Source organism: Primulina tabacum, chromosome 12, assembly GCF_025594145.1.
Source record: "Primulina tabacum isolate GXHZ01 chromosome 12, ASM2559414v2, whole genome shotgun sequence".
Classification (NCBI taxonomy): Eukaryota; Viridiplantae; Streptophyta; class Magnoliopsida; order Lamiales; family Gesneriaceae; genus Primulina; species Primulina tabacum.
In genome coordinates, this window is record NC_134561.1 from 36,309,862 (window position 1) to 36,335,170 (window position 25,309).

The window sequence follows — 25,309 nt, forward strand, 5'->3', positions numbered from 1 at the left end:
CATATCACTAGGCTCTCATTCTTTATCATTTTCACAACCCGACCCGGTGAAAAGACCCACGTATCTCACAGTTGGTCGTACAGAACCACATTAAAATAACACGTGTCTTTTAATTTGCTTTCAGTTTCATTTTTTATTAAGTGGGCTAATCATGAAAACTAAGCAAAATAAAAGAAAACCAGATCAACACAATTGTTATCATGGTGTATGGCTTTTGGGTGCTCTCTAACTTTTTAATACATATTTGTTGATGCTCGAGGTTATTTTTGTTTGCAAGGTGCCCGACATGCATTTACAACGTGCATATACCGTTCAATGAGAGTTGCTGCAATGTATCTTGAACCTTTAACTACTGAATTTCTTCCCTCCTATTAATCCCATCTTCATTTTCTGCCAAAGCTTTAGCATAAACCCTCTTGATCCTCTACTCTCCTTTGTACTTTCCCGCACACCGCCGCTTGTTTTTGGGCAAGAAATCTTCTTCGTATTCGTGCTCTCTTTACATATTTGTTTCAAACGGTTAACATAGAATGGCGACTTCAGGTAAAACAGACGGGGAGATGAAGCACCATTTGATGCACGAATGGCTCGGTTAAGCTGTCTGGTGATGGCCTTGAGTTCGTACGAGTCGAGGAGGTTGCTGCCATTGTTAGTTGGGCTTAGTTTGTAGATGGGAGTGAGCATATATGCAGGAGAATTGGTTGATTTGATATCCATTGAAACTCCTCTTTTTCATTGTTTTGAGTACGTTTTTATGTGTTGTTTTTTGGGCTCTATTTTGTTGATTGTGAATGAGGCGTGCTTTGTAAATACCGTTACTGTCCATAGATTGTGTATCGGGTCTAACTATGAGCACATTGTTTTTAACTCTTTGTGTTCGTCGTTTAGATCCGTTCTCTGTCAAACTGATCGTGAGTTAATCGAAATTCGATTGGATAAATTTTTTTTTGAGATCGTTTAACAGGATTCGTTAAGTTAACGAACCAAATTCAAGCTTTAAAATATTAAGCTCATTATCATGTTCGTTATTAGGGTAATGAGTCAGCTATTAGATGAAAAAATAATAGTTTTATATTTGATTTATAAATTTTATACTTAAATATAAAAAATATATTAAATTTATTTATTAAATAAAATTACACATTTTAATAAGAAAATTATATTCTCTAAATATTTCATTTAATTTCTAATGAATATTTTAGTTTAAAATTTATATTTATTGAGTTAGTTTATGCTCGATAAAAGCTCGAATAATTTTGTGAGTTATGAATATATTTGTTTAATAAAATTTGAGCTCGACTAAATTATAAATAAGTCAAATTTAAATATTCAAGAGTTCGAGTTAGTTCGATTATATCTTTAATAAATGATCTTCAACGGTCACCAATGTCCAAGTTAATAAAATAGATGCACTTGTGACCGAGTAAACTGCATGCCAACGCGGTTTCTCATTCCCAAGTCTCACAGTTCTCTCTCCAAATTCCGTCTGATCGAATCCTGATATTTCTCAATCATAAACCCTTTTCTCGATACGACTTTTGACATTTATCTTCCATTGTCAAATTCCGAAGAATTTGAATACAAATTGGGAAAATTTTTGCAGTCTGTGTAGCTTTTGTTTTTAATGTTTATCTTGATCGTTGAAGTTGATTTAAATTGAGCTGAATGGGTTGTTGCAGCAGTAAGAACGCCGATTCCAGAGAGAGTCGCGTCGCTCGATGGCGCTCAACGGGGATTGTAGCCTTGCGCGACTCTAAATTGAAGGTACCATCTTTTTTAAAAAAAATTATTGTTACTATTGTTGTCATTATTGTTCAATGCGTTATACTTTAAGGTGATCGGATACGTGGGATTCCCTTTTCTTTCTGAATTTTCATGATAGCTTTAGTGGATGGTGAATTGGTGTTGAAACTGATTTGCATGGAAGGAATGAAGCATTTCTGAATATTTAAGTGGTGTTGTTGTTACAGGTTTTATTTGTTAGAATAATGGATAATTTTGAGTTTGGAAAATTTAGGAAGATGTAAGGACATAATTTTTGGTAATCCATATTGTTTTGTAGGTTGAGTTAGTTTCAGGCAGTTAAGTGTTTGTGGATTCTTGTTGAAGATACAAGTTGATTTTGGTATTCTCTATTGTTGACAAGGTTCTCTAATATTGTAGCAAATTGATGGTAACTTGTCTGACAATATATTTGATGTTTGAATGTTGAAAATATTTTTTCTCCTAACCTGTGTTTGTGTTATGTTGACGGGAAATGTTGATCTTTTTCTCTCTACCATGGTTTACAGACATTTCCCGATGAAGTTATCAATTTGGAGAGATCAGTGCGCACACTTGATTTAACGCATAATAGATTAGGTAATGTTTCATGTATAAAAAACAATTTAGTCATGGTTACTGTTCTAATTACAATTGGTTTTTAACCCGAACTTGGATTACCATGGGGCACTAATGTGTCTTGTAGATTTGCAAATTCATTACTAGACAAAAACTATTACCTTTGCTCTTGTAATCTTGTCAATCACTTTAATTTCCTAAAATCTCTTCTCTGCTTTGACAGTTGACGTTCCGATGGAGATAAGCAAATTGATTAATTTGCAGCGTTTGGTAAGAATTAAGATTTGCTTGTATTAATCTTGGTGACTTTTTTTTTAATATTTGTTGCATGAGTTAAATACTTTTTATTGTAAAGGCTAATATTACATGTTTTTATCCATGATTAATTCTTCTGTATCTTTGCGATAGTTTGAGACAATATAAAATGTATTATTTTTGGATAGTTGTGATTTTACATGCTATATGTAAATTAAAAAAATATTAGCATGATATTTTCAAGAGTTCACAGATGTTGCATAATTGTTTTACTCTTTATGTAATTTAAAATTGTTCAGGTTTTTTCATGATTGTCTTAAATGAAACAAAAGCAAACACTTTCTGTCCGAACTAAGACCTGTACTGCACTATGTTTTTCCATACGGCAACCTACAACAATTTTATTTGTCATAGTATTAGTTTCATCATGCAATGCCCTTGAATAGGTTGTTACTTCTAAAGACTGAATTTATATCATTCCGACATCTGTTTTCTCACATATATGGTTGATTAACCTTTGTTTCACAGATTTTAGCTGATAATCTTATTGAGCGTCTTCCAATGAACTTAGGAAAGCTTCAGTCTTTAAAGGTTATGACACTCGACGGAAATAAAGTGACCACATTGCCTGATGAATGTGAGTTTCTTGGTCTCAAAATGAAAGGATTGTACTTCAATATGTTGTTGAAACCACCCCTTTACTGCTTTAACCTGAAGGTTCTAACATTAAATTGACCAGTGAAACTTGTTGTGAATTTCAGTGGGCCAGTTGGTGAAACTTGAGAGGCTATCGATATCGGGAAATTTGTTGATTCAGTTGCCTGAAACTATAGGGAGCTTGCGCAATGTGAGTTGCTTATTCTAGTGTTTCACTTACGATTCAGTGAATTTTCAGATTTTGTGACTTTACATGTTTCTTACTGTTTTTTCCTGCTTTAGAGAAATTAAACAAACTTCACTATTTTACCTATTTATTATGATGTCAATCAGTGCTGATATAACAAGTTAGCCAACTGATTAGAATCATAATAGAGTTCAGGGGTTTAGTTGTGAAAGGTCCACTCCAGTTGATTATATCTTGTCCATGCACCTGACAATGATCTGATAGTTTATTATGAAAAAACACAATACAAAGATAAATTGTAGCTTTTCCGTGTGTTCTATCAAATATTTCACATAATGAACCAGTAAAATGGTCCATCACGAGGTTGTTTGATTTTGAATTCGTTGCTTGACTTGATTTTGGATGTAATCTCTATTATTTGATAGCAATAGCTTGTTTTATATGCTGTATATTCTGAAAAAAGTCTTTCAAAACTTTTGACTCTGCAGTTGGTGCTGTTAAATGTATCAAACAACAAAATAAAGTTTCTCCCGGAGTCAATTGGTAGCTGTTACTCGCTGGAGGAGTTTCAAGCCAATGGTACTTTCAGATTTATCTTTTTGTAATTTTTTTGCAAGACTCGATTCAATTATATGAATTGAATGTCCTAGCAGTACAAAATTTGTGGTTGTGAAATATACCAATACATGAATTCCTGAGAATAGTACAGAATGTAATTAGCCTCCACAGAATGTAATTAGCCTCCAATGGCTTTAATTCTGTACTTAGCCTCCAATGGCTTTAATTCTGTACTTAGCCTCCAATGGCTTTAAGTTGGCATAGACCACCACTCAGTTAGCAACAAATGGAATAGTGTTCATTTGAGGAACTTGTCTGATTGTGTCCATAGCATCTTCTAGTGCTTGGTGTTTATATATGAGTCTCAGTTTCTTAATGATCCATTCATCTCTTTCACATAGATACAATTTATAAGGTGCAAAAGAGAGATTGGTTAGAAGGATGGATGTCTTATACTTCTATCGTTCTCTTCATATGCATTATTGAATTTTAATTTCTAATATATATATATATATATGGTACAGAAAATTCTATTGAAGAGCTTCCTGCTTCAGTTTGCAATCTCGTTAATCTAAAGTCACTCTGTTTGGATAATAATGACGTGAAGCAGGTATCAGTTAAACTTGTTTTGTTTTTGGTGTTATTTTTTTTTATTGAAATTTTTGCTTACTTAGTGTCAAGTAAATGATTATTGTGCTTTATTTTGATGCACGTAGTATGTGGTGCCTGTTGCATATTAGATTTATGGTGTGTGAGAATGCTAAAATGACCCAAAATAATCTGTGGTGGTTTTTTTTTTTTCCTTTTAAAAAAATTATATATTTGTTGCAACCTGAGTAACTTTAATTGAGACTCTTGTTCTAATGTCCCAAAGTTATAACTTTTTCCATGTAATGTCGTCTGGCTAATAATTTGGAGTCTTCCTACTATCAACGGATTTATTAATTAGTGTCCTACACTTCACAGATACCTCCAAACTTATTGAAAGATTGCAAAAGTTTGCAGAATATATCCCTCCATGGAAACCCAATTTCTATGGATCATTTTCAACAGGTTAAACCATTAAATATTTTACACGCCTGTGTTGTACATCTTGTTCTGCAAGCATTCACCATCTTTGTTTTATCTCTTGTTCTTGTCAGATGGAAGGGTTCCCAGAATTCGAGTCTCGGAGGAAAAGAAAGTTTGACAAACAGATTGATTCTAATGTGATTATCAGCTCCAAAGGCCTCGATGAGGGTGTTGACTTGTAAATCTCGCAACTGAAATTTTAGTGAGGTTTGAAAACTCTCACGTAATTTTTTTCTTTTTGTTCGAAGTTAACTATCTTCCTGAATACTTACTCCATCATAACATTTTGGTAGCTGTTCTTCGTTCTACTCTGATATTGCTTAGTTCCCAGATGTAAATTTAGTGTATGTTTCTGCAGTTGTGGTATGTCGTGATATTCGGGATTAAGACTCTTCGATATTCAATAACACTCCATCTTTTTATGATCTTTTTCTGCTGCCGCTTATTTATTAGCGTGCCTATATTTCTTAGCTCGTCTCCCCTTGTTCCATTGTCATATGTGATGATGCTCGGGTAGATTGGACGAGCTTGGGTGGGTAATCTACCGAGCACAGAATTCTACTTTCCCTGTAAAGACTTTGACATGATGGAATGAAGATGACCTGGTCTGATCTCCTGGGTGGTCTGGCTTGGTCTGCCCAAGTGCTCTGGCTGGTTGTATTGTATACTTGAAATCTAGCGGAGGAAACTTGTACACCTATGAAATAATAACAATGTTTTCTCAATGTAAGCAACCAAAAAGTTAAAATGAAAAATTACTTACTCAAAACTCGATAATAAGAGAAGAAGTATGTTCATCTTGTTCTTAAAAACTTCTATTTTTGGTGGCTTTTCGAAAAGTATAATTTTAATGATTAATGTATAAGCTTCAATATAAATTTCGCAATCAATTTTTAAATACCAAGAAAAAGAAAATGGTATATATGCAAAAATAAACATATTAGCTGCGAAAATGGTTTATGGTATTGTGGGCAATTCCACAACTTAAAACAAGGATAAATTATATCAGTACTTTCTATACGAATTCAAAAATAAAAAATAAAAATCCCTCTCTCCGTATTTTAAAAAAAGTAGATATCTTACGAGACGGTCTCACGAATTTTTATCTGTGAGACGAGTCAACCCTACCAATATTCACAATAAAAAGTAATACTCTTAGCATAAAAAAAATTTTTTTTGGATGACCCAAATAAGATATCTGTATCATAAAATACGATATGTGAGATCATTTCACACAAGATTTTGCTTTTTAAAAAACAGACATAAAACCTCGCACTTAAGTTTTTTAAGAGTAAATTATAAAAAATCCTTAATCATACGTTAAACTTAAAGTTCGGTTCATATATCAATAAAATTTATTCTGCACAATCTGATGCTCAAATTTTTTTTATTTCCACTCTGTAATTGACATATTTACCAACCCATTTTTTTATTATTATTTCACAACGTACCATATAATAATTTTTTCATTTGTTTTTGTATTCAAATTAATTCTCCTTTGTTAATTTATACTAATAATAAAGCTTTAATAAAATTATAATTTTTATTGAATAGTTAAATTTTTTATTTCTAATATTGTATTCTTTATTATTTTATGATTTATTATTTTATGATTAATATTATATTATTAATTTATTTCCTATCATTTATTATTGTTGTTTCTAATATTATTTTTATTAATTGTTTGATTATATATTTGAGAACAAAAATAATCGAAATAACGGTTTTGAAATATTTACTATTAATAAATTTTTTCTTATTATTAATTATTTTATAATCTAATTTTCTATATTTTTTCATATATTCGATTCAATTAATAAGATCGAGTGCTTGCCGTTTTATCAAAAGTTATAGCTGGTAGTAATGGTGCAAGTCAAATCTTTTAAACCACACGACATCCCAAGCGTCATGGTTTGATCGCTCTACCCAACATGGACAATTATCGCACATCAACAATCTCTCTCGATAATTGTACTCCTTGTAATCAATGAGAATCGAACTTATGACCTTAGTTTTGGTATCAATTGTAGAATCGAGTGTCTGCCGCTTTGTCGAAAACTATAGCTGGTGATAATTGTGCAATTTAAATCTTTTAAACCGCACAACAGACCAAACACTATGATTTCATCGCTCTACTTAGCGTGGACAATTATTGCACGTCAACATATTTAATATTTTTTGTAATTAATATTATAATTATAATTATTGATCTGGATAAAAATAATTATTGATCTGGAATCTATTTTTATCATAAAAATATATTATAATATATTTTTATTAGTTGTATTAATATTATATTATTATTTTAAAAAAAAGATGTGTAATAAGATAAATTTGTTTTAATTATTTTAGATTTTGATTCTAGTTTCAGTAATTATACTATTTTATTGAGATGAGAAAAATGGAAATAATATGTGTATATTAGGATGACTTATTGATGTTATTTATTTTTTAAAAATAAATATGTTGTGTAGTTATCGTGAAATCTGATATTTATTTTTAATATAAAAGTAATTTAGCCAATTTTTATTATTAATAAAATTATAATTTATTTTTATTAGTTGTATTAATATCACATTATTATTATTAAAAAAAATTATGTGTAATAAGACAAATTTGTTTTAATTATTTTGGAATGTGATTTTAATTTCAATAAATTATACTAATTTATTGAGATGAGAAAAATGAAAATATGATATGTATATTATGATGACCGTTATTTATTTTTTGAAAAAAACAAATGTCCTGTAATTATTATGAAATATAGCTAAATACTTAATATGACCTAAAAGTATTTAATTTGATATAGCCGATATCTGATTATTCAATATCGATACTCAGTTTTGATGAGAAAATACTCGTTCTTTGAACACTAGCTGAAATAGGTAATCAACATATTTTTTATTCTGTTTTGCTGACAACTCTTTGAATAAATCCAGAGTTAGTCTGTTATCTTCGGAGAATGTGTTTAGATTAATATAAAAGCCGATATGTTTTGCACACAGAATAAATGTCGACAATTTGGTTCCACTCGAGTTGTTCGACAATTTGGTTCCACTCGAACAAATGACGCTCTTTCAATAGTCTTGTCAGTTCAGTTGACAATAACAAAAATTTTCAGGGATGTTTTTGCAAAAAAACCAAAAATTGTTAGCAGGGGCATTGATGTAATTTCATTCCGATCTTGTTACAGTATCGTCACTAACAATAGCTTTCCTATTTATTAAATATATTATAAGTCAAACAAAATAATTTTTCCCCTCTTTTCGATCCCCTGTATTCTTCCCTCAATTTCACCTATTTTTCTCTTCTAAATCTTGAAATTGAGAGCATATCCTTTCAATTCGGTTGTTTATCTTTGTATTGATACCACATTTACCTTCCTTCGTTTATGGAATTGAAATCTAGGGTTAGGGTTTGTAGTCGTTCTATTCAAGATGGATCTTGTCGAATTAAGCTGTGATTTGCGCAGATCGTCCCGTATTTCTTTGTTTTTTCACGGCTTCCTAATTTTTTGCTGAATTTTGGAAAATTATAAAAAAATATCATCATCATTCTTTCGTGATTTTATTGTTTTGTATTTTGATTTCAATTTTTCTGATAGTTTCTTGGATCTTCGAAACCAAGTTTTTCGATTTTTGGTAAAGTTTTGCGGATTGATTTGTTTGTGTCTGTAATTTGGGGATCTAGGGTTTGTTTGTTTTTTTAAAATAAAATTTATCTGGAGAATTTTTTTAATTGGATCGGCAGCAAGAAAATTGCTTCGGTGCTTAATAGTTTTGCCAAGTCCATTGATATACGATCAGCAATTTACGGGTCAGCTGTTCCGTTTGATTCTAAGATTCTATTATTTAGAGGTATGTAAATATTTTTTTAGAAATTTTGTTAAATTTTTCCGGCTGATTTTGAATTTTCTTTGCTTAGAGGAGCTTAATTTTTCAAGTTCTGTGATGACATAAAATAAAGATTCAAAGTTTAATGACGACATCACCTTACTTGATGCATGACCTTATCTTGCTTTTTGGTGGAGCCCAACTAACATTTATTTACTATTCTTGATATGTAGCATGGTCGTGGGATAAAAATCTGGAGTGCTGGTATCCCAGGTTTCAAATTGCAAATGCTGTGAACAAATTTAGACATGCACCACTAATCTGCCTATGCTTGACATGAAATAATAGAACATAATTCTAAAACAAAACATCCGAGCTGTAGTTGCCCATATTCCAAATAGTATTACGGATTATATTCCATGCATCATGAAAGAAAATATGGCTAGGCATTTGGACCTGGAATTCTAATTCTTAGTGGATGCTTGCTATTTTTATTTGATTGACTCTGTTAGAAGTGTTACTGAACTGCAAATTTTTCCTATTAGTTTGAAATACTAAATTTTCAGTTGAAACTTATCGATTTTCATCATTATTATTCAGAGGTGTAACCCTTTTTAGAGGTCTAGTACTTGCTGGTGGGATATCATTTATTGCCGAAATAATTTTCCGAGCATTCTGGAATCAGTAGGAATTTTCTCTATGGAGATGTTTAATGATTTTAATTCCATTATAGAAATCCGATAATTGGGTATCCTGGCTGGATCTATGCTGTGATGGCCTAATAAAATGTTTCTGAGCAAACCGTGAATTATTAAGTACTTTCTTGTATGAGTTTCTAATACTTTCTTGTATGAGTTTCCAATTAAAGGGTCCGCTTTTCGTCATTGCTTAATTTAGAATTTCCTATCATGCTTTAGATTATATGTCAAGATTCATGCAAAATTACTTTACCTTGGCATAGCTGAAGCAGAATGGGGGGAAGAGATTTTATTTTCTGTTGTAGTTTGTATTCCTTTTCTGTTTTCTTTTACGTTATCTGTGAAAGTTGCATAAAGTGTTTAGTCTCTTCAGAGCTGCATATATGTTCAATTTTATTTTTATTTTTATTTTTATTTTCTGTTTAGTCTTGTGGTGAATTTTCTTCTCTGTTGAGTTTTTTTCCCAAAAGTTTTTGTCCTTTTGCAGTTAAAATGGTACAGAAACGCACTTTTGATGAGGACGAGTCAATTGGAGTTTCATCTAAACAACCTAGGCAACTCGAGCCAAATAAGCAACTCATTACAACTTTGGAATTTCCTTCTGAATCTGCAGTTCTGAGTCCTTACGTTTCAGGTGGGGAAAAGAAAATGGCTTATTCCTGACCTTCTAAAAATGCTTAGCCTAAGGGTCTAAGTCACATAGCAAGCTCCACAGAGTTGAACAATAGCGTCTGTGTTCAGTGTTCTTCAATTGTCCATGTCTCCATGAATTCAATGTATTATCTGAGATCTAAGAAATGATTTGAATGTGTTCATCGTAAAAATGTAGTTAAAGTTTGGTCCTGAGAGATCTCGTGATGTTGGAGAATTGGAAAATTATAAGATTTATTTGATTCGTTGTTTCAGCGTTCTGAATATTCTGTTGTTAAATATCAACGGTGTATTTAACTGCCTTACAATTCAAGGTTTGGAACTGAAATTTTGGTTTTCTAGTCTGAGTTCATTTGTTTGTCAATTGACTGAAACCATTGTGTTTTAGGTAAAGGGGATAACCGTTCAGCTAAAATTAAGCCTGAATATATCGAGAAGTTCAATATTACTGGTGCGGATCCTCTATTTTTCATTAAGAAAGATGTTGCATCCTCAGCCTCCAGTTCTCTTCCCTACAGTTCCTGGGCCACCAGCAGTGTCTGTGAAGAGGATATGAGGTTGGAGTGGCCATTTCACATGTTGTCTTCCCCTGATTATCATAATACTGAACGTCCACCAAGGTCCAATGTGCACCATGCAGAGATTTATTCGTTTCTTTTGGATCATCCTCCTCGAAAAGTTGTTCCTGTGGGACCAGATTTCCAGGCTAATGTACTGGAATGGGTTGAGCATGGAAATCAGAGGACACTTAAATGCTCGAAGTATCCACAGGAAGAATCTAATCTGATTTCTCAAGCTCCAGAATCTGTTCCTTTCAAGCCTTTTGATTCTGAGAAGGAATTGGCTGGGTATCGAGTCATTCCAATGCCTGAATCAGTATCGCCTGCAGAGAGTAATGAGGTTGGGGTTGGTAGAGTAGATTGTTCATGCGAAGACATGGGCTCAATCAGATGTGTCCGACAACACATTCTAGAAGCCAGAGAGAAACTCAAAAGAACATTCGGGCATGAGACTTTTACTGAGCTCGGTTTCTGTGATATGGGAGAGTTAGTTGCAGAGAACTGGAGTGAAGACGAAGAGCAATTATTTCATGAGGTTGTATTTTCCAATCCTGTATCAGTAGGAAAGAACTTTTGGGACCATCTAGCGGTTGTATTTCCCTCCAGGACAAGGAAAGAAATTGTCAGTTATTATTTTAATGTCTTTATGCTTCGAAAACGTGCTGAGCAAAACAGGATTGATCCAATGAACATTGACAGCGATGATGATCAATGGCATTGGACTGACGATTCTAGCGATGATGAGGTTGAAGTTGATGGTTTTGAGCTTGAATCGCCTTTAGAAGCCGATAGACGTGAAATCTTTGATAAAGTCACGCATCCGTCTGGTGAGGATGTTTGCCAGACAACCGCTGCATATCCTGGTAATATACATGCCACCTGCAAGATTTCAGGTGGCGACCATTCTCATGAAACTGGCAGTCCTGGTATTAAAAATGAACCTCGTACATCTGGTGATGCTGTTGTTGCTCTTGACGAGTGTGCGGAGAAAAGTGATGATCATAGACAATGGACTGGCACTAATGGGGCCAGTGGACATGACTTTATGTTGGAGGCTTGTAACGCTCGAGAATGGGAAGGCGGGTACATGGCTCACACAAGAAATGAAGTGGATCTCTTACCCACATGCAGTATGATCGAAGAAGTATTTGGTACTGGATCTTGGAACTGCAAGGCCCGGGATGGACAGGGCTTGAGCTAGCATCGGATAGCTTCTTTGATCTTGAACATTTTTGCTTGCTTTATGGCTTTTAACACCTTGGCTCAGGTAACCAACTGATCTACTCCGGAGAACAGTTCCAATTTTCCTTGTACATTTTCAGCACCTGCTGATTCTGTAAGACTTGATAATTGATATCATTTGGCAGTCTTTATTTTACTAGTTTACCCGTGTGTCTCCTCGGTTTTCTCGGTCGTTCGACCTCAAAATCCTGAGATCTATGTCTTAGCCGATTACAGTGGCATGAAAACACTCTGTAAATTCTCTAATTTATGGCTTTATAAGAGCCGAGGGTATTTACCCTTGTAAATTATTTACCACCCCTTGAGCAGATTTTTTTTGAAGGGGAGTTTGCTTGTTTGTTAATTAGCCTGAAAAACTTGAATATGGAAGTATGGGACAGTTGGGATCAAAATGTCTCCTTCAACATGCAGTGGTTTTTATTATATTTTATTGCATACTTTGTGTTTTTTCTTACATCTTTGCTAGCTGTACTAATCATTTACTAAGTCAAAAGTAATAGTGGTATTCGAGGGACAGGTGGGAGTTTGGAGTGTTTCTTGAGCATGTGTTACACAGAAACATGCTAATAATATGTACACAAATATACATAGAAATATGTTCAAATATATACATAGAAATACCATTAAAATATATATTTATAGGCATTATAATATGTGAAAATTCGATTTTGTGTTCTAAGTATATTACACTTTAATTTTATGTTGATATCCAAATGTTTTTTTTTCCTTTGTTCAATAACAAAATATCGGTTTTCTTTAAATAAATATTGATTAGTTCATTAATAATTGTTACATTGTTGTCACTTTTATTCTCAGTTCTCATCTATATATTTCCTAATATTTATGTAATCTAACAATCATTTACCTACAATAATTTGTAGACGTGAAAAACTATGTTTCTTGGAAAATATTAAAGAAACTATTAGGTAGATCGTGCAACTCTCCATTGGTTGAAGTCTAGGTAAAAATTGTTCCTTTTTAATAATCTATTTGTACCCATGTCTATCTTTATTACATGGAGAGTGATTGCTTAATCAGAGTTTCAAACTTATAAAAATATTTGTTTATTGATACACATAATATTCATTATATATAGAACCATCTCTAATGTTTAACAACGATTTATTAAAAATCGTCGCTAAACAGCGCATTTTCTTGTAGTGTATTATATGTGTGCCTAACATACATAGGCCATCACTTAGGAGTTAATTATCATAATAACTCATTGTGATGCTAGGATAGGTGTAGCAAATTGTTGGAACAATTTGACCAATAAAGCCAAAAGAAAGGTATCTTATCTTTCTTGTACTTAATGATGTTAATAAGGTAGCAGAGAGAAGACAAGTGAGTGGCCAACCTTTTGCTTGGAAGGTGTTTGCTTGTCAATTTAAGCATCACTTTGGGGCAATCTATGAACTTTGCTCACAAGTGAAGTCACTTTATAATGCAAATGTTTTCAAATGCAAAAATCATTAATGTTTATTGTTGAGGAGCTTTGGATTAAGTAATTTAACATTAATCGGTTAAATTAATCACGGAAAAAATCGAGAATAAATTCCATTATATTTAAAATTTGAAGATCATCTCTCATCATCTTGGCTTGCCATTGCAGCAAATCTACGGTTTGATCTAACGCGTCTCTATAACGACTATGCGAACCCGATTAGGCGAATTAACTTATGTATATTAGATTTAACTTTAAATTAATTTCCATATAATACAGCTAAATCTTGGAGTGGAAATGCAGGCTAAAACATTGGAATTAGAAGACATTTGAAAGTGCGGTTTTTGCAATGAAAAAAGCCGGCATTGCAGCAAATTTGGGCCGGCACTGTCACTGCTGCTGCATGCTCAGCTTCTATGCTAGCTGCATCATCAAGTTGTCAACTAAGTTTTTGTATTAAAATAATGATTTCCATGGTCTAGAATAATACATTTTCCTGTCACCTTTCTTATTTATATTTTGACAAAAACTTGTGTGAGACGGTCTCACGAGTCGTATTTTGTAAGACAGATCTCTTATTTGGGTCATCCATGAATAAATATTACTTTTTATGCTAAGAGTATTACTTTTTATTGTGAATATCAGTAGGATTGACATGTCTCACAGATAAAGATTCGTGAGACCGTCTCATAAGAGACCAACTCTTGTATTTTATACCATTGTTTTTTCAAAAAATTGAATGTTGTTTTTTACACCTAAAAATTTGATGGGTTGATATCATTTTTCCCCACTCTTTGTTAAAGTGGGTGGCAAATACTTGTATGAAAGTGTGGTGGAATCCTCCTTAAAAAATAATAAATTATATAAAAGACTAAATAGAGGCAAAGATCCATAACCTGAACAGCTACTTATTTGTTGGATCCACCAGAATGATACTTACAAAGAAATGCACGGTTAATACCAAAGAACACCAACTTAATTTGTTTTTATATATACGTTTTGTTTTTGAAAATATATAAAGTTCGTATGTTTAAGATATTAAAAGGAGTGTTTGCAAAATATTATGTTTTTAGAGATTGATCGAGTTTATAGATTACGAAGAAATGAATTTTTTTAAGTTAGAATGTTTGGTAAATAGTTATTCTAATTCTAACTTTTTAATAAAATACAAAAAATGCTGATATTCACAGGAAATTTAGGGTCCGATTCCAGCGGGTGTCACTAGTCAAGATGCATGTTTCAAAATAGTCATGAGCCTGAAATCACGAATAAGATCATTAGAAGGGGGCCAGGAGGGTGTCCTGACGTAGCCCCTCCGACGCTCAAGTCAGAGATTGTGGATATAAGTGGCGAACAACCGAGGGTGCTACTGAAAAATAATATATTGAATGAATCAACCGATCACTCAAACCTGGTATTTATCGGATAATACCTGGGCCCTTGATGAGCCTGTCTTTCATTTGGGCTAGGGATGAGCCAGAGGTAGTGGGGTGTAAATGAATGTAACAAGTAATTTTGGATCGGACAAAAATATCGAAGGTGAAGGTATCCAAATTTTTTTAAATATTTTTTAAGAATTAGAATGCGACCAGTTTGTAGATTTCAATTAAATTGAGTGTTGTTAAGGAAAAAAAATTGAGTGAAATGAAAGTGAAAATTCATTTTTTCATAGATGGCACACACCTGTACCAGATAAAACTTATTGTCTGCTCCTATATTCCAATTGGAGCTGAAGTTAAAGCAAGAGGAGTAAGGATATCTTAAAGGGCCCCCCACCAATTTATTGCCACTTTCTTTGCTTTGTTTCTCTTTTTTATCTTAGCCTTCATGCATGGAAATCTCCTCCCTAGTGTAGTTTGTGACAGAGATAAATTATGATATAATTATATATAATTCTTTAATTATTTGTTTCTTGTTTTATATTGGCTTGCTCTTTGCCATCATTTACAACAAAGCCAACTGATTCTGCTCTTTCCAATTTGATATTTACTTCAACTTTCATCTACCCTAAAGCTACTACTTCTACAAGTAAGAGTAGCTTAAAAAGAGAGTCTCTTCCTTAGTTGCTAACTGAACTGCTCTTTTTTCTCTTTTTGTTCTTTTTTTTTCCATATATTTTTTCTTGTCAGTCAGATCTTGTTCAGCTCTGGAAATCCGACAAATTCTTGAATCTTTGTTCTCTCCAGCTGTTCAAGATTCAAGAAATCGAAGCTCTCGTCTGCTTCAAGCTTAAAATTCGTGTTTCTTGATTTGAGCTACTGGTTGTAAGTTTGGGATTCGAGAAACTGGAATCCCAGTTCTGGTTTGACTTTAATTTCATGTTTTCTTGATATTTCGGTTTCTTGATTTGATCTTCTGCATTTTCTGTGCTGTTTGATTAGCACAGAGGTCAGAATTGTAGCATTCCCTTGATTCCAATCAGCCAAGTTTTCAGCTTTTCTTGATTTGTTTGTGATCCGTTTCTCACCTTTTGTTTCTGTGAAATTTCAACTAAATTATGGAGGAACTGAAGCATATCTGCAAATTCTGCAACAAAAGTTTCTCCTGTGGCAGATCCTTAGGTGGCCACATGAGGTCTCATTTGATCAATGTTTCATTTGATCAAACTCAGAAAAATGATAACAAGTTGCAAAAGAAGAAACTCCCACCTCATACAAATGGCAAAAACAATGCGAAACTCAGTGAGATTGTAGTAATTGGAAGCCGAGTCAGTTCGGACGAGACAAAAAATTTCTCAAAGTCGATTAAAGAAGTGGATACTTTGCTTCAAAGAAAGCTCTGTAAAGAATGCGGCAAAAGTTTCCGATCTTGGAGGGCTTTGTTTGGCCACATGAAATCTCACTCTCTTAGCGGAAGGATTGAAAATAGCTTGGAAGAAGATTCTCAGGACAGTTTGGATGATCATCGAAAAGTAATCATGGATAGCTGTTCAGATATCGAAGAAGGGACTCCCTTTTGCAAGAAAAAGAGATCAGATAGATTGAAAAGGTGCACATCTACTGCAAATTCATCTTCTTTAGCACATTTTTCGTTGTATGTTTCTGATATCGATCAGCAAGAACAAGAAACGGTAGCTTTGAGTTTGATCATGCTTTCAAGGGATGTAAGGAAATGGGATGGTATGCATTCTTTTGATTCTTCTGATAATAATTCTGAGCTTTTAGAATCTAAGAATATCGGTAAAGTCGTGGACAAAAACTTGAAAACTGGCGAGTTCTTGAAGTTCAAGGAACTGAAAAACGTGAAGATAGATTCTATAGCCCTGGATTCTGAGGTGAAAAATCGATATTCAAGAAATGGGCACAAAACAAGCACTGAATTTCATGCAGATGAAAATTTTAAGAAGTTAAAGAATGTTGACATTGGATGCAACGAATCTGAAGTTAGCTCCCCAAAGATTTGGATCAAGAAAAGTGAATTGGATCTGCTTGAAGAACGAGATTTCAAGAAGAAGAACAAGAGGAAATTTACTGATTCAAATGATTCTGACTTGACTTTGCCTGTGGAAAACTACAAATTCCCATTATCCTACAACCCATTAGACTCTGAAGATTTCGAGAAAAACAGCAAATTTTTATGCACAATTTGTAAAAGAGCTTTCCCTTCTTACCAAGCTCTTGGGGGTCACAGAGCTAGCCATAAAAAGTTCAAAGGCTGCTGTGCTCCAAGAAGTGAAAACACAGAAAATTCACCAATTCAAAGCGATCGAAATTCCCAAAATATACGTGATTTTGCAGCTAAAACTCCATCAGAAGTTGGGTTCAAGAAAGGTAAAGATCATGAATGCCCAATTTGCTTCAAGATTTTCCCATCAGGCCAAGCTTTAGGTGGGCACAAAAGATCACACTTGATTAGTCATCAAACCAAAAGTACTCATCCATCTACAGCACCTCAGAAACCAATACCCAAAATTCGAGACTTTCTCGATCTCAACATGCCTGCTCCTGTCGATGAAGAATGCAGTGACTTCAAATCTTGGTGGATAAGGATCAGCCATGAACAAGAGCACGGTCACAGTCACAAGAACGAGCACGAGCCGTTACTCGGCATTATCTCCAGCTGATAGTCTTGTTGTTTGCTTACCTTTTACTAATTCACCAATTCATTGATTCTTTACCGAAAATTCAAGTGTTCTATGGCTATTAGCCACTAAAGTTGCATCAATTTTTACCAAAAACTTTCCCATTAACCATTTTCTTGAGTCATCTCTTCCACTTGTTTTTACCGTTTCTAGATTATGTAATATTTGATCATTACTATATTCTTGTTCTTGCTTGAAAATGATGTTAACCATTCATTTGATTGTAATTTCTATTTCATCTATACATCATCATCTACAAATTAAAGTCATATGCTGTGATTATCTTGACTTGGGAATGAAGCGAAATGAATGAAGTATTGAATATTGAACTTATTAATTAAGTATATACATATGAAGTCATTACCATGTGGAGTCTTTTTATATTGTACACATATGCAAAGTTTACAAGTGAACTCAAGGTGTTGGTTTAGTCACCCACCATTTAAAATGACCACCCATCCCATTTCCCTTTCATTATATATATAGAGTAGGTCTCTTGTGAGACGGTATCACGAATCTTTATCTGTGAGACGGGTCAACCCTACCGATATTCACAATAATACTCTTAGCATAAAAGGTAATACTTTTTCATGGATGACCCAAATAAGAGATCCGTCTCACAAAATACGACCCGTGAGACCATCTCACACAAGTTTTTGCCATATATATATGTGCGCGCGCGCGTGAGTGTGTGTTTTTTGGTTGCCAAGGTCTAAATGACGGGCAGGGTAAACAAAAGTCGAAAGAAATAATGTATGCATCACCTTAATATCACATAGGCAAATAATGAGCAGGACATGTTTGAAGGACGAGCAGTTTGTCATCTAATTATTTTTTAAATCTAACATACATATAAATATATGACTTCTAATTGTGAATTTTCCAATCTACCTTTATTCATTTAATGTAGCAAATTAAATCAATAATTTTTTATGGGTTTTTTTATAATTTATTGTCTATCTTAAATGCCTTTGGATATTAATTCATATTGAATTTATCAATTTACCCATAATTTTTCTTTGTTGCTAACTAAAATTTGTTACTAAAATTATTGTATTTCTTCATGGTTACTAATGAATATTTAATATTCATATCTTTTCTTTTATTTTATAAATTGATTTAAATAATAGTTAAATAAATAGTGACTCAATAATTTAGTGATTTCATTTATGATTCATAATGTATTATGATAATATTTTAGATAATAATATTTTTAAAATTAAAGTTTCTATTATTATATATTTTGTTATCAATTTTCAATTGCGTTCTAAACATAATATAAAGTATGGTTATATTAGCATTATTCTATTACGAAATCATCGTATATAATATATTGATTTGTTATATTGTTTGTTCTTTTCAACCTATTAATTAATTTCAAATTGTATATGATGAAATTACATACATAAAAAACAATTTTTTCTCTTTTCTACATATTAATTAATTTATCATTATATATGATGAATTTACATATATAAACTATTTTTCACATTTCAAAATAACAAAATTGTTATTTAATATTACTCATTTATTAAATTAACTAAGTTATGTTTACCAATTCATTGTGCATTGTTACTATGATTGCAACTTACTGAAGCATAGGTGATGACATAGAGTTGTCACCCTATGTGTTTAAATTATTATTAGTAATTAAAACTACTTTGTGTTCGATGAAATTATTTGATTAGTGAGAATAAATTTGATTTAGAAAATGATTTCTAAAATGTAAAATAACAACTATATCATATTTGTTAGGTGCAATAATTGTTTATGTAAGGTATAACAATTCAAATGTGGCGTTTGAGTTGTTTTACTATTTTAAAAGATTTTAGTTAATGTTGCATCGTTACCCCGGTTTTAACTTTTGGTAAAGTAGCAAATACATGATCTTACAATTGGTATATATAAGAGTCAAAGTCATGAGATCGATTCTCATATATTGCAATTAGTGTGATTATTGATATTGTTGGAGTGCAATAATTGTCCTTGTTAGATACATCGATGGAATCATGATAATTGAGCTATTATACCATTTAAAATATTTGAGTTGATGTGTAATATCTATTTTATAAAAGGAAAAAGTTAAACAAAATTTGCAATGAGTTAAAAGTTAGCAAAAACACAATTGATATTTAACTTAATAACAAGTTTAGGGGTTTTATTTTAACATAATTATGATAATTTAGTTAATTAAGAGAATTTTATTTGACAATCACTGTTTGCACTCCATTTAAATACAATGTGATTTTGGTTTTAGTAAAATTTACTATTCTCTTAATTTTATTTTTATTGTTTTTCATTACAATGATATTTGGATGAAAAATATATTTGTTAATTTGAGAGAGCTGTCATTATGTTATAATCATGTAAGTTGAAAAATGTTATATAAATAAGTGAATATATTTGATTTATCGTCATGGCGTATTTTTATTTTTATTTATTGTGTTTTGATATATTTAAATTAATAAATACTAATAAACAAGATGTTATTCAAACAATTTTAAAAATTATTAATTATCTAAATCTCGTTATTATATTTTTCATTATTAATTACCCACGTGCATCGCACGTGATCATTCCCAGTAAAGTAAAATATTCGAGCTATATATTGTATTTTTTACGTCCTATAATGAGTTATTTACATTCAACTCCCTTAGATTTGATGTATTTGACGCTTATATTACCTCGTTTATATGTTATAATTTTTGCATCATACGGTAAGTGTCAAAGACATTAAGTACATGTAAAAATCTCGATAAAAATTATAGAATGAATTAAATATATTTTTTGTTTCCTTCAATCCTGTAATCCCAACTCTATCTCCGAAGGAAAAATTGATGAGTTAATAAATTTAAGAGTGGATTAAATATTTTCGACAAAGAAATCGACTGAATGCTGATAGATGCTGAATTGTTCGGATTAGACAATATCTTCTTCAATAGATCTTTCGATCTCCTCCATGTGAAGGTCGATGGTCATCTGAATAGAAGATTTGGGACATGTTTCCACTGGTTCTTTAAGAAAAACAAACATTTTGCCTTTGCTTTTATCAGTGGAAACTGGTTTCTTAATTCCTAAGCGAGTTGATTTTGGAAGCGTATCTCGAATGACCACTCCACACGCTAGTCTTGGAGCAATGAGAGAAGAGGGGCTTGTGGTGCTTTTGGGAAATTACCCCGAAGTGATGCCGATCATGATGATAATATAGTACCGAAATTGATACGGAATAAAATAATCAACAAGAACACAAAGATTTACGTGGTTCACCCAAAATAGGCTACGTCCACAGAGCACTGCAACTTTTATAACTGGAAGAAATATTACAACAAGTGTATACACCAATACACTCTATATTCCTCACACTCCCAAACCCGTGTATACCGAGAAAATAATTTCTCTAACTCACACAAGAGAATTCCCGCACTCAAGAAAAAATACACTCTTTTTCTATGCACTCTCTTTTTATCAAAGCTGAAAAACTTTTGATTTTGGGATACTAAAAGCAAACAAGGAAGGCTCAATTTATAACAAATTTCTTGAACCAACTTTGAGGATTTTCCGATGTGGGATATGTGAGAAAACATTTTTAAATTCCGCGTGGGCCCCACTTCCATTAAAAACTCACCTAACAATTCTCCCACTTGAAGACTTGATTTCAATCATGTCTTCACACCATCATTGCAGCAGCTCATATATCTCCATTTATACTTGCAGTCCGACTGAAGTTGAACACAACTTCAGTTTGTCAATGGTTACTGTCTTTGTGAGCATATCGGCTGGATTCTTACTTCCAGGAATCTTCTCCAGCATCAAGATTCCATCTTCCAGCACCGATCTGATGAAATGGTACCTAAACTGTATATGTTTTGTCCTAGCATGATAAACATGATTTTTTGCTAAATGAATAGCACTCTGACTGTCACAGTGTAACGTGCTATCTTCAAGCTTCTGACCCAATTCTTCCAGAAAGGATCTCAACCATATCATCTCATTGCTAGCTTCTGTAACTGCAACATACTCAGCCTCTGTAGTCGAAAGCGCAACAATCTTTTGCAGCTTAGACACCCAGCTTACAACTGTACCACCTAATGTGAACACATATCCAGTAGTACTTTTCCTGCCATCCAGGTCACCACCCATATCGGCATCGACAAAACCCTGTAAGCCCAATTTTGACCTCCTGAAGCATAAAGAACAACTAACAGTACCTTTCAAATACCTGAGAATCCACTTAACTGCTTCCCAGTGTTGCTTTCCTGGATTACTCATAAACCTGCTCACGACTCCCACTGCATGTGCTATGTCTGGTCTTGTACACACCATTGCATACATGAGGCTTCCGACAGCAGAAGCATAAGGAACCTTATTCATATAAGCCTTCTCCTGCTCCGTCGATGGTGATTGTGCTTTGGTTAGTTTGAAATGGCTAGCCGAATGAGTACTCACAGATTTAGCTTCATCCATATTAAATCTGCTAACCACATTTTTTACGTACTCTTCTTGAGATAACTTCAAGAATTCATTCACCCGGTCTCTAAAGATCCTCATTCCAAGGATTTGCTTTGCAGCACTCAAATCCTTCATGGCAAATTCCTTTGATAAATCTTTCTTGAGTTTATCAATTTCTTCCAGACAAGCTCCAGCTATCAGCATATCATCTACATATAGCAGTAGTATGATATAAGAACCGTCAAACCTTTTCACATAACAGCAGTGATCAGCTTGACACCTTAGGAAACCATTTTCACTCATGAATCCATCAAACTTCTTGTACCACTGTCTTGGAGCTTGTTTGAGACCGTACAAGCTCTTCTGAAGTTTGCACACCATTCTCTCTTTTCCCCGTACTTCAAAGCCCTGTGGCTGCTTCATATAAATTTCTTCATCTAGGTCACCGTGAAGAAACGCAGTCTTTACATCCAACTGCTCCAAATGTAAGTCTTCCTTCGCCACTAGTCCAAGTACTGTCCTGATAGTGGTTAATTTAACCATCGGAGAGAAAATTTCGGTGTAATCAATTCCTTCCCATTGTTGGAAGCCTTTTACAACAAGTTTTGCCTTGTACCGCTTGCTACCATCATGCTCTTCTTTTAACCGGTACACCCACTTGTTATGTAACGCCTTTTTGCCTTGTGGAAGTTCTGTCAACTCCCACGTCTGATTGGATGACAGTGAATCCATCTCATCCTCCATGGCCAACTCCCACTTGGTTGAATCATCATTTTGCATTGCCTCTTCATAGGTCTCCGGTTCACCTTTGTCTGTCAGCAAAATATAGTAAAGTGCATGGGAGTATCTCTCAGGTGGTCTGATGGTTCTCAAAGATCTCCTAAGTTCAATCACCGGAGTTTGTGGGTCATCGTCTTGTGCAGTTTCTTCTTCATCTTCCTGATTACTGGTTTTCAATTCATTCACAGGAATATATGTCAATGGCACTTCATCAGTCTTCTTGATTTCAGGACATTCATCTTCAGCTCCAATGTCTGACTTGTCCTTGTACAGAAGTTGCTCATTAAATATTACATCCCTGCTCCGAATGATCTTCCGATTTTGGTCATCCCAGAAACGATAACCAAACTCATTATCTCCACAACCAATAAAGAAGCACTTCTTTGATTTCGGATCAAGTTTTGTTCTGCTTGCTGAATCAATATGAACATAGGATAGACATCCAAACACTTTCAAGAAAGAAATGTTTACTTCTTTGCCGCTCCATACCTCTTCTGGTATTCTGCAGTCAAGCGGTATCGAAGGTCCTCTGTTGATCAGATATGCTGCAGTGTTAACAGCATCAGCCCAGAATGATTTTGGCAATCCAGAATGCAATCTCATGCTCCTTGCTCGTTCATTCAGGGTCCTGTTCATCCTTTCAGCTACACCATTCTGTTGAGGTGTACCAGGAATGGTTTTCTCCATCTTGATCCCGTTCTGTGCACAATATTTTTTAAACTCATCATCTTCATATTCTCCACCATTGTCAGACCGTAAGCACTTCACCTTCAAGTTGGTCTCATTTTCCACCATGCCTTTCCACCTTTTAAAGGTCTCGTAAACATCAGATTTATTTTTCAGAAAATAAACCCAAACTTTTCTACTCGAATCGTCAATGAATGTGACATAGTATCTCGAGCCTCCAAGGGATGTCACAGGAGATGGTCCCCATACATCAGTATGAACCAGCTCCAACTTTGCTGCTTTTGGTTCTCTACCGCCTTTTGAAAAGCTCACCTTCTTTTGCTTTCCAAGGATACAGCTTTCACATAGTTGGTGTTCAACAGTCTTTAATTCTGGTAGCTTTCCTTTTGACACCAACATCTTCATTCCCTTCTCACTCATATGTCCAAGTCTATAATGCCATAGACTTGAATTGGCTCCAGCATCCACAGCTGCTAGTGTGTCTCTGCAACTGGAAGTCATATACAGTGTTCCAGTTTTCTTTCCTCGAGCAACAATCATGGCTCCTTTGTTCACTTTCCAGGAACCATCACCGAAAGTCACATTGTGGCCTTCATCATCGAGCTGTCCCACCGAGATCAGATTGCGTGTCAATTTTGGTACATGTCTGACTTTGTTGATTTTCCAGACAGATCCATTTGACATCTTCATTCGTACATCACCCATACCAACAATTTCCAAGGGTTTTCCATCAGCCAGGAAAAATTTTCCGTAATCTCCAGCGATGTAATTATCAAATACATCGCGATCACCAGTGGTATGAAACGAAGCTCCCGAGTCCATAACCCAAGAATCAACAGGGCTTTCCATGGATAATAGAAGAGCATCATGTACTTCCTCAGTGACAACATTTGCATTATTCTTCGTTGATCTGCAGTTCTTTTTCAGGTGACCAGTCTCACCACAGCTCCAGCACTTCATATTCTTTTCAAAGATGTTTTTGTCTTTTCCATTTCTTGATTTGGATCTACCGCGCCATCGGTTGGAACTCCTTTCACCACTCCTTCCTCTTCCTCTGTTATCAAGATTTAGAGCAGATCTCGATGATGTTGCTTCACCCGAGTCTTTCCTGCGAACTTCTTCAGCAAGGATTTGATCTCTAACATCATTGAATTGTAGTTTCCCTTTTCTAACAGAGTTGCTAACCGCTGCCCGCATCGGTTCCCAATTGTCTGGTAAAGACGCAAGAAGAATAAGTGCCCGAATCTCATCATCAAATTTGATGTCCACTGATGTCAGCTGGGAGACAATCGTGTTGAATTCATTTATGTGTTTTGCCACCGAAGCACCTTCTCCCATCTTCAAGTTGAATAACTTTTTCATGAGATGCACTTTATTATTTGCCGATGGCTTTTCGTACATGTCCGACAAAATGGACATCATCTCCTCCGTGGTTTTGGCCTCCGCCACGTTATGCACCACGTTCTTTGTTAGGGTCAATCGTATGACACCTAAAACCTGTCGGTCAAGGAGCTCCCAGTCATCATCCTCCATCTTTTCCGGTTTCTTTCCTGATAGAGGTTGATGCAGCTTCTTACTGTACAGATAATCTCTTATCTGTAACCGCCAAAACGAAAAATCTGTTCCGTCGAACTTGTTGATTCCCGGTCCCGATCCATCATCTCCGGCCATCACTTCTCTAGCCTTAGCAAAAAATCTAAAAAATCTTTTCTGATGTGGAAGATCAGACAAGGCTGCAACCACAGAGCATACTCAGAATTTTTAAGAATTTTCACAACAAGGCTCTGATACCAGTTGTTGGGAAATTACCCCGAAG

General features: G+C 34.1%; 3 protein-coding genes across 6 annotated transcripts; all 3 read left to right on the forward strand.

The window, feature by feature from the left end:
• Positions 1 to 1,415: 1,415 nt before the first annotated feature.
• Positions 1,416 to 5,494, forward strand: LOC142521411 (plant intracellular Ras-group-related LRR protein 7-like). Of its 2 annotated transcripts, XM_075624613.1 has the most exons (10): positions 1,416 to 1,764; positions 2,292 to 2,361; positions 2,564 to 2,610; positions 3,124 to 3,232; positions 3,357 to 3,442; positions 3,928 to 4,018; positions 4,522 to 4,607; positions 4,964 to 5,050; positions 5,140 to 5,275; positions 5,427 to 5,494. In XM_075624613.1, exons 1-9 carry the CDS (start codon positions 1,666 to 1,668, stop codon positions 5,248 to 5,250), a joined length of 786 nt encoding a protein of 261 aa, XP_075480728.1. In that variant the 5' UTR covers positions 1,416 to 1,665; the 3' UTR covers positions 5,251 to 5,275; positions 5,427 to 5,494. The 2 variants fall into 2 exon arrangements, with proteins under 2 accessions (XP_075480728.1, XP_075480727.1); XM_075624612.1 differs by having other exon boundaries at positions 5,140 to 5,494.
• A 2,804-nt stretch (positions 5,495 to 8,298) lies between these two features.
• Positions 8,299 to 12,506, forward strand: LOC142520606 (uncharacterized). Of its 2 annotated transcripts, XM_075623657.1 has the most exons (4): positions 8,299 to 8,925; positions 9,135 to 9,174; positions 10,087 to 10,233; positions 10,639 to 12,506. In XM_075623657.1, exons 3-4 carry the CDS (start codon positions 10,092 to 10,094, stop codon positions 12,009 to 12,011), a joined length of 1,515 nt encoding a protein of 504 aa, XP_075479772.1. In that variant the 5' UTR covers positions 8,299 to 8,925; positions 9,135 to 9,174; positions 10,087 to 10,091; the 3' UTR covers positions 12,012 to 12,506. The 2 variants fall into 2 exon arrangements, with proteins under 2 accessions (XP_075479772.1, XP_075479771.1); XM_075623656.1 differs by lacking the exon at positions 9,135 to 9,174.
• Positions 12,507 to 15,255: 2,749 nt separating this feature from the next.
• LOC142521444 (uncharacterized) lies at positions 15,256 to 17,853 on the forward strand. 2 transcript variants are annotated; one of them, XM_075624648.1, is made up of 2 exons: positions 15,256 to 15,524; positions 15,626 to 17,853. In XM_075624648.1, the coding sequence occupies exon 2, from the start codon at positions 15,994 to 15,996 to the stop codon at positions 17,557 to 17,559; it is 1,566 nt and encodes a 521-aa protein (XP_075480763.1). In that variant the 5' UTR covers positions 15,256 to 15,524; positions 15,626 to 15,993; the 3' UTR covers positions 17,560 to 17,853. The 2 variants fall into 2 exon arrangements, with proteins under 2 accessions (XP_075480763.1, XP_075480764.1); XM_075624649.1 differs by having other exon boundaries at positions 15,630 to 17,853.
• The last annotated feature ends 7,456 nt before the right edge of the window (positions 17,854 to 25,309 follow it).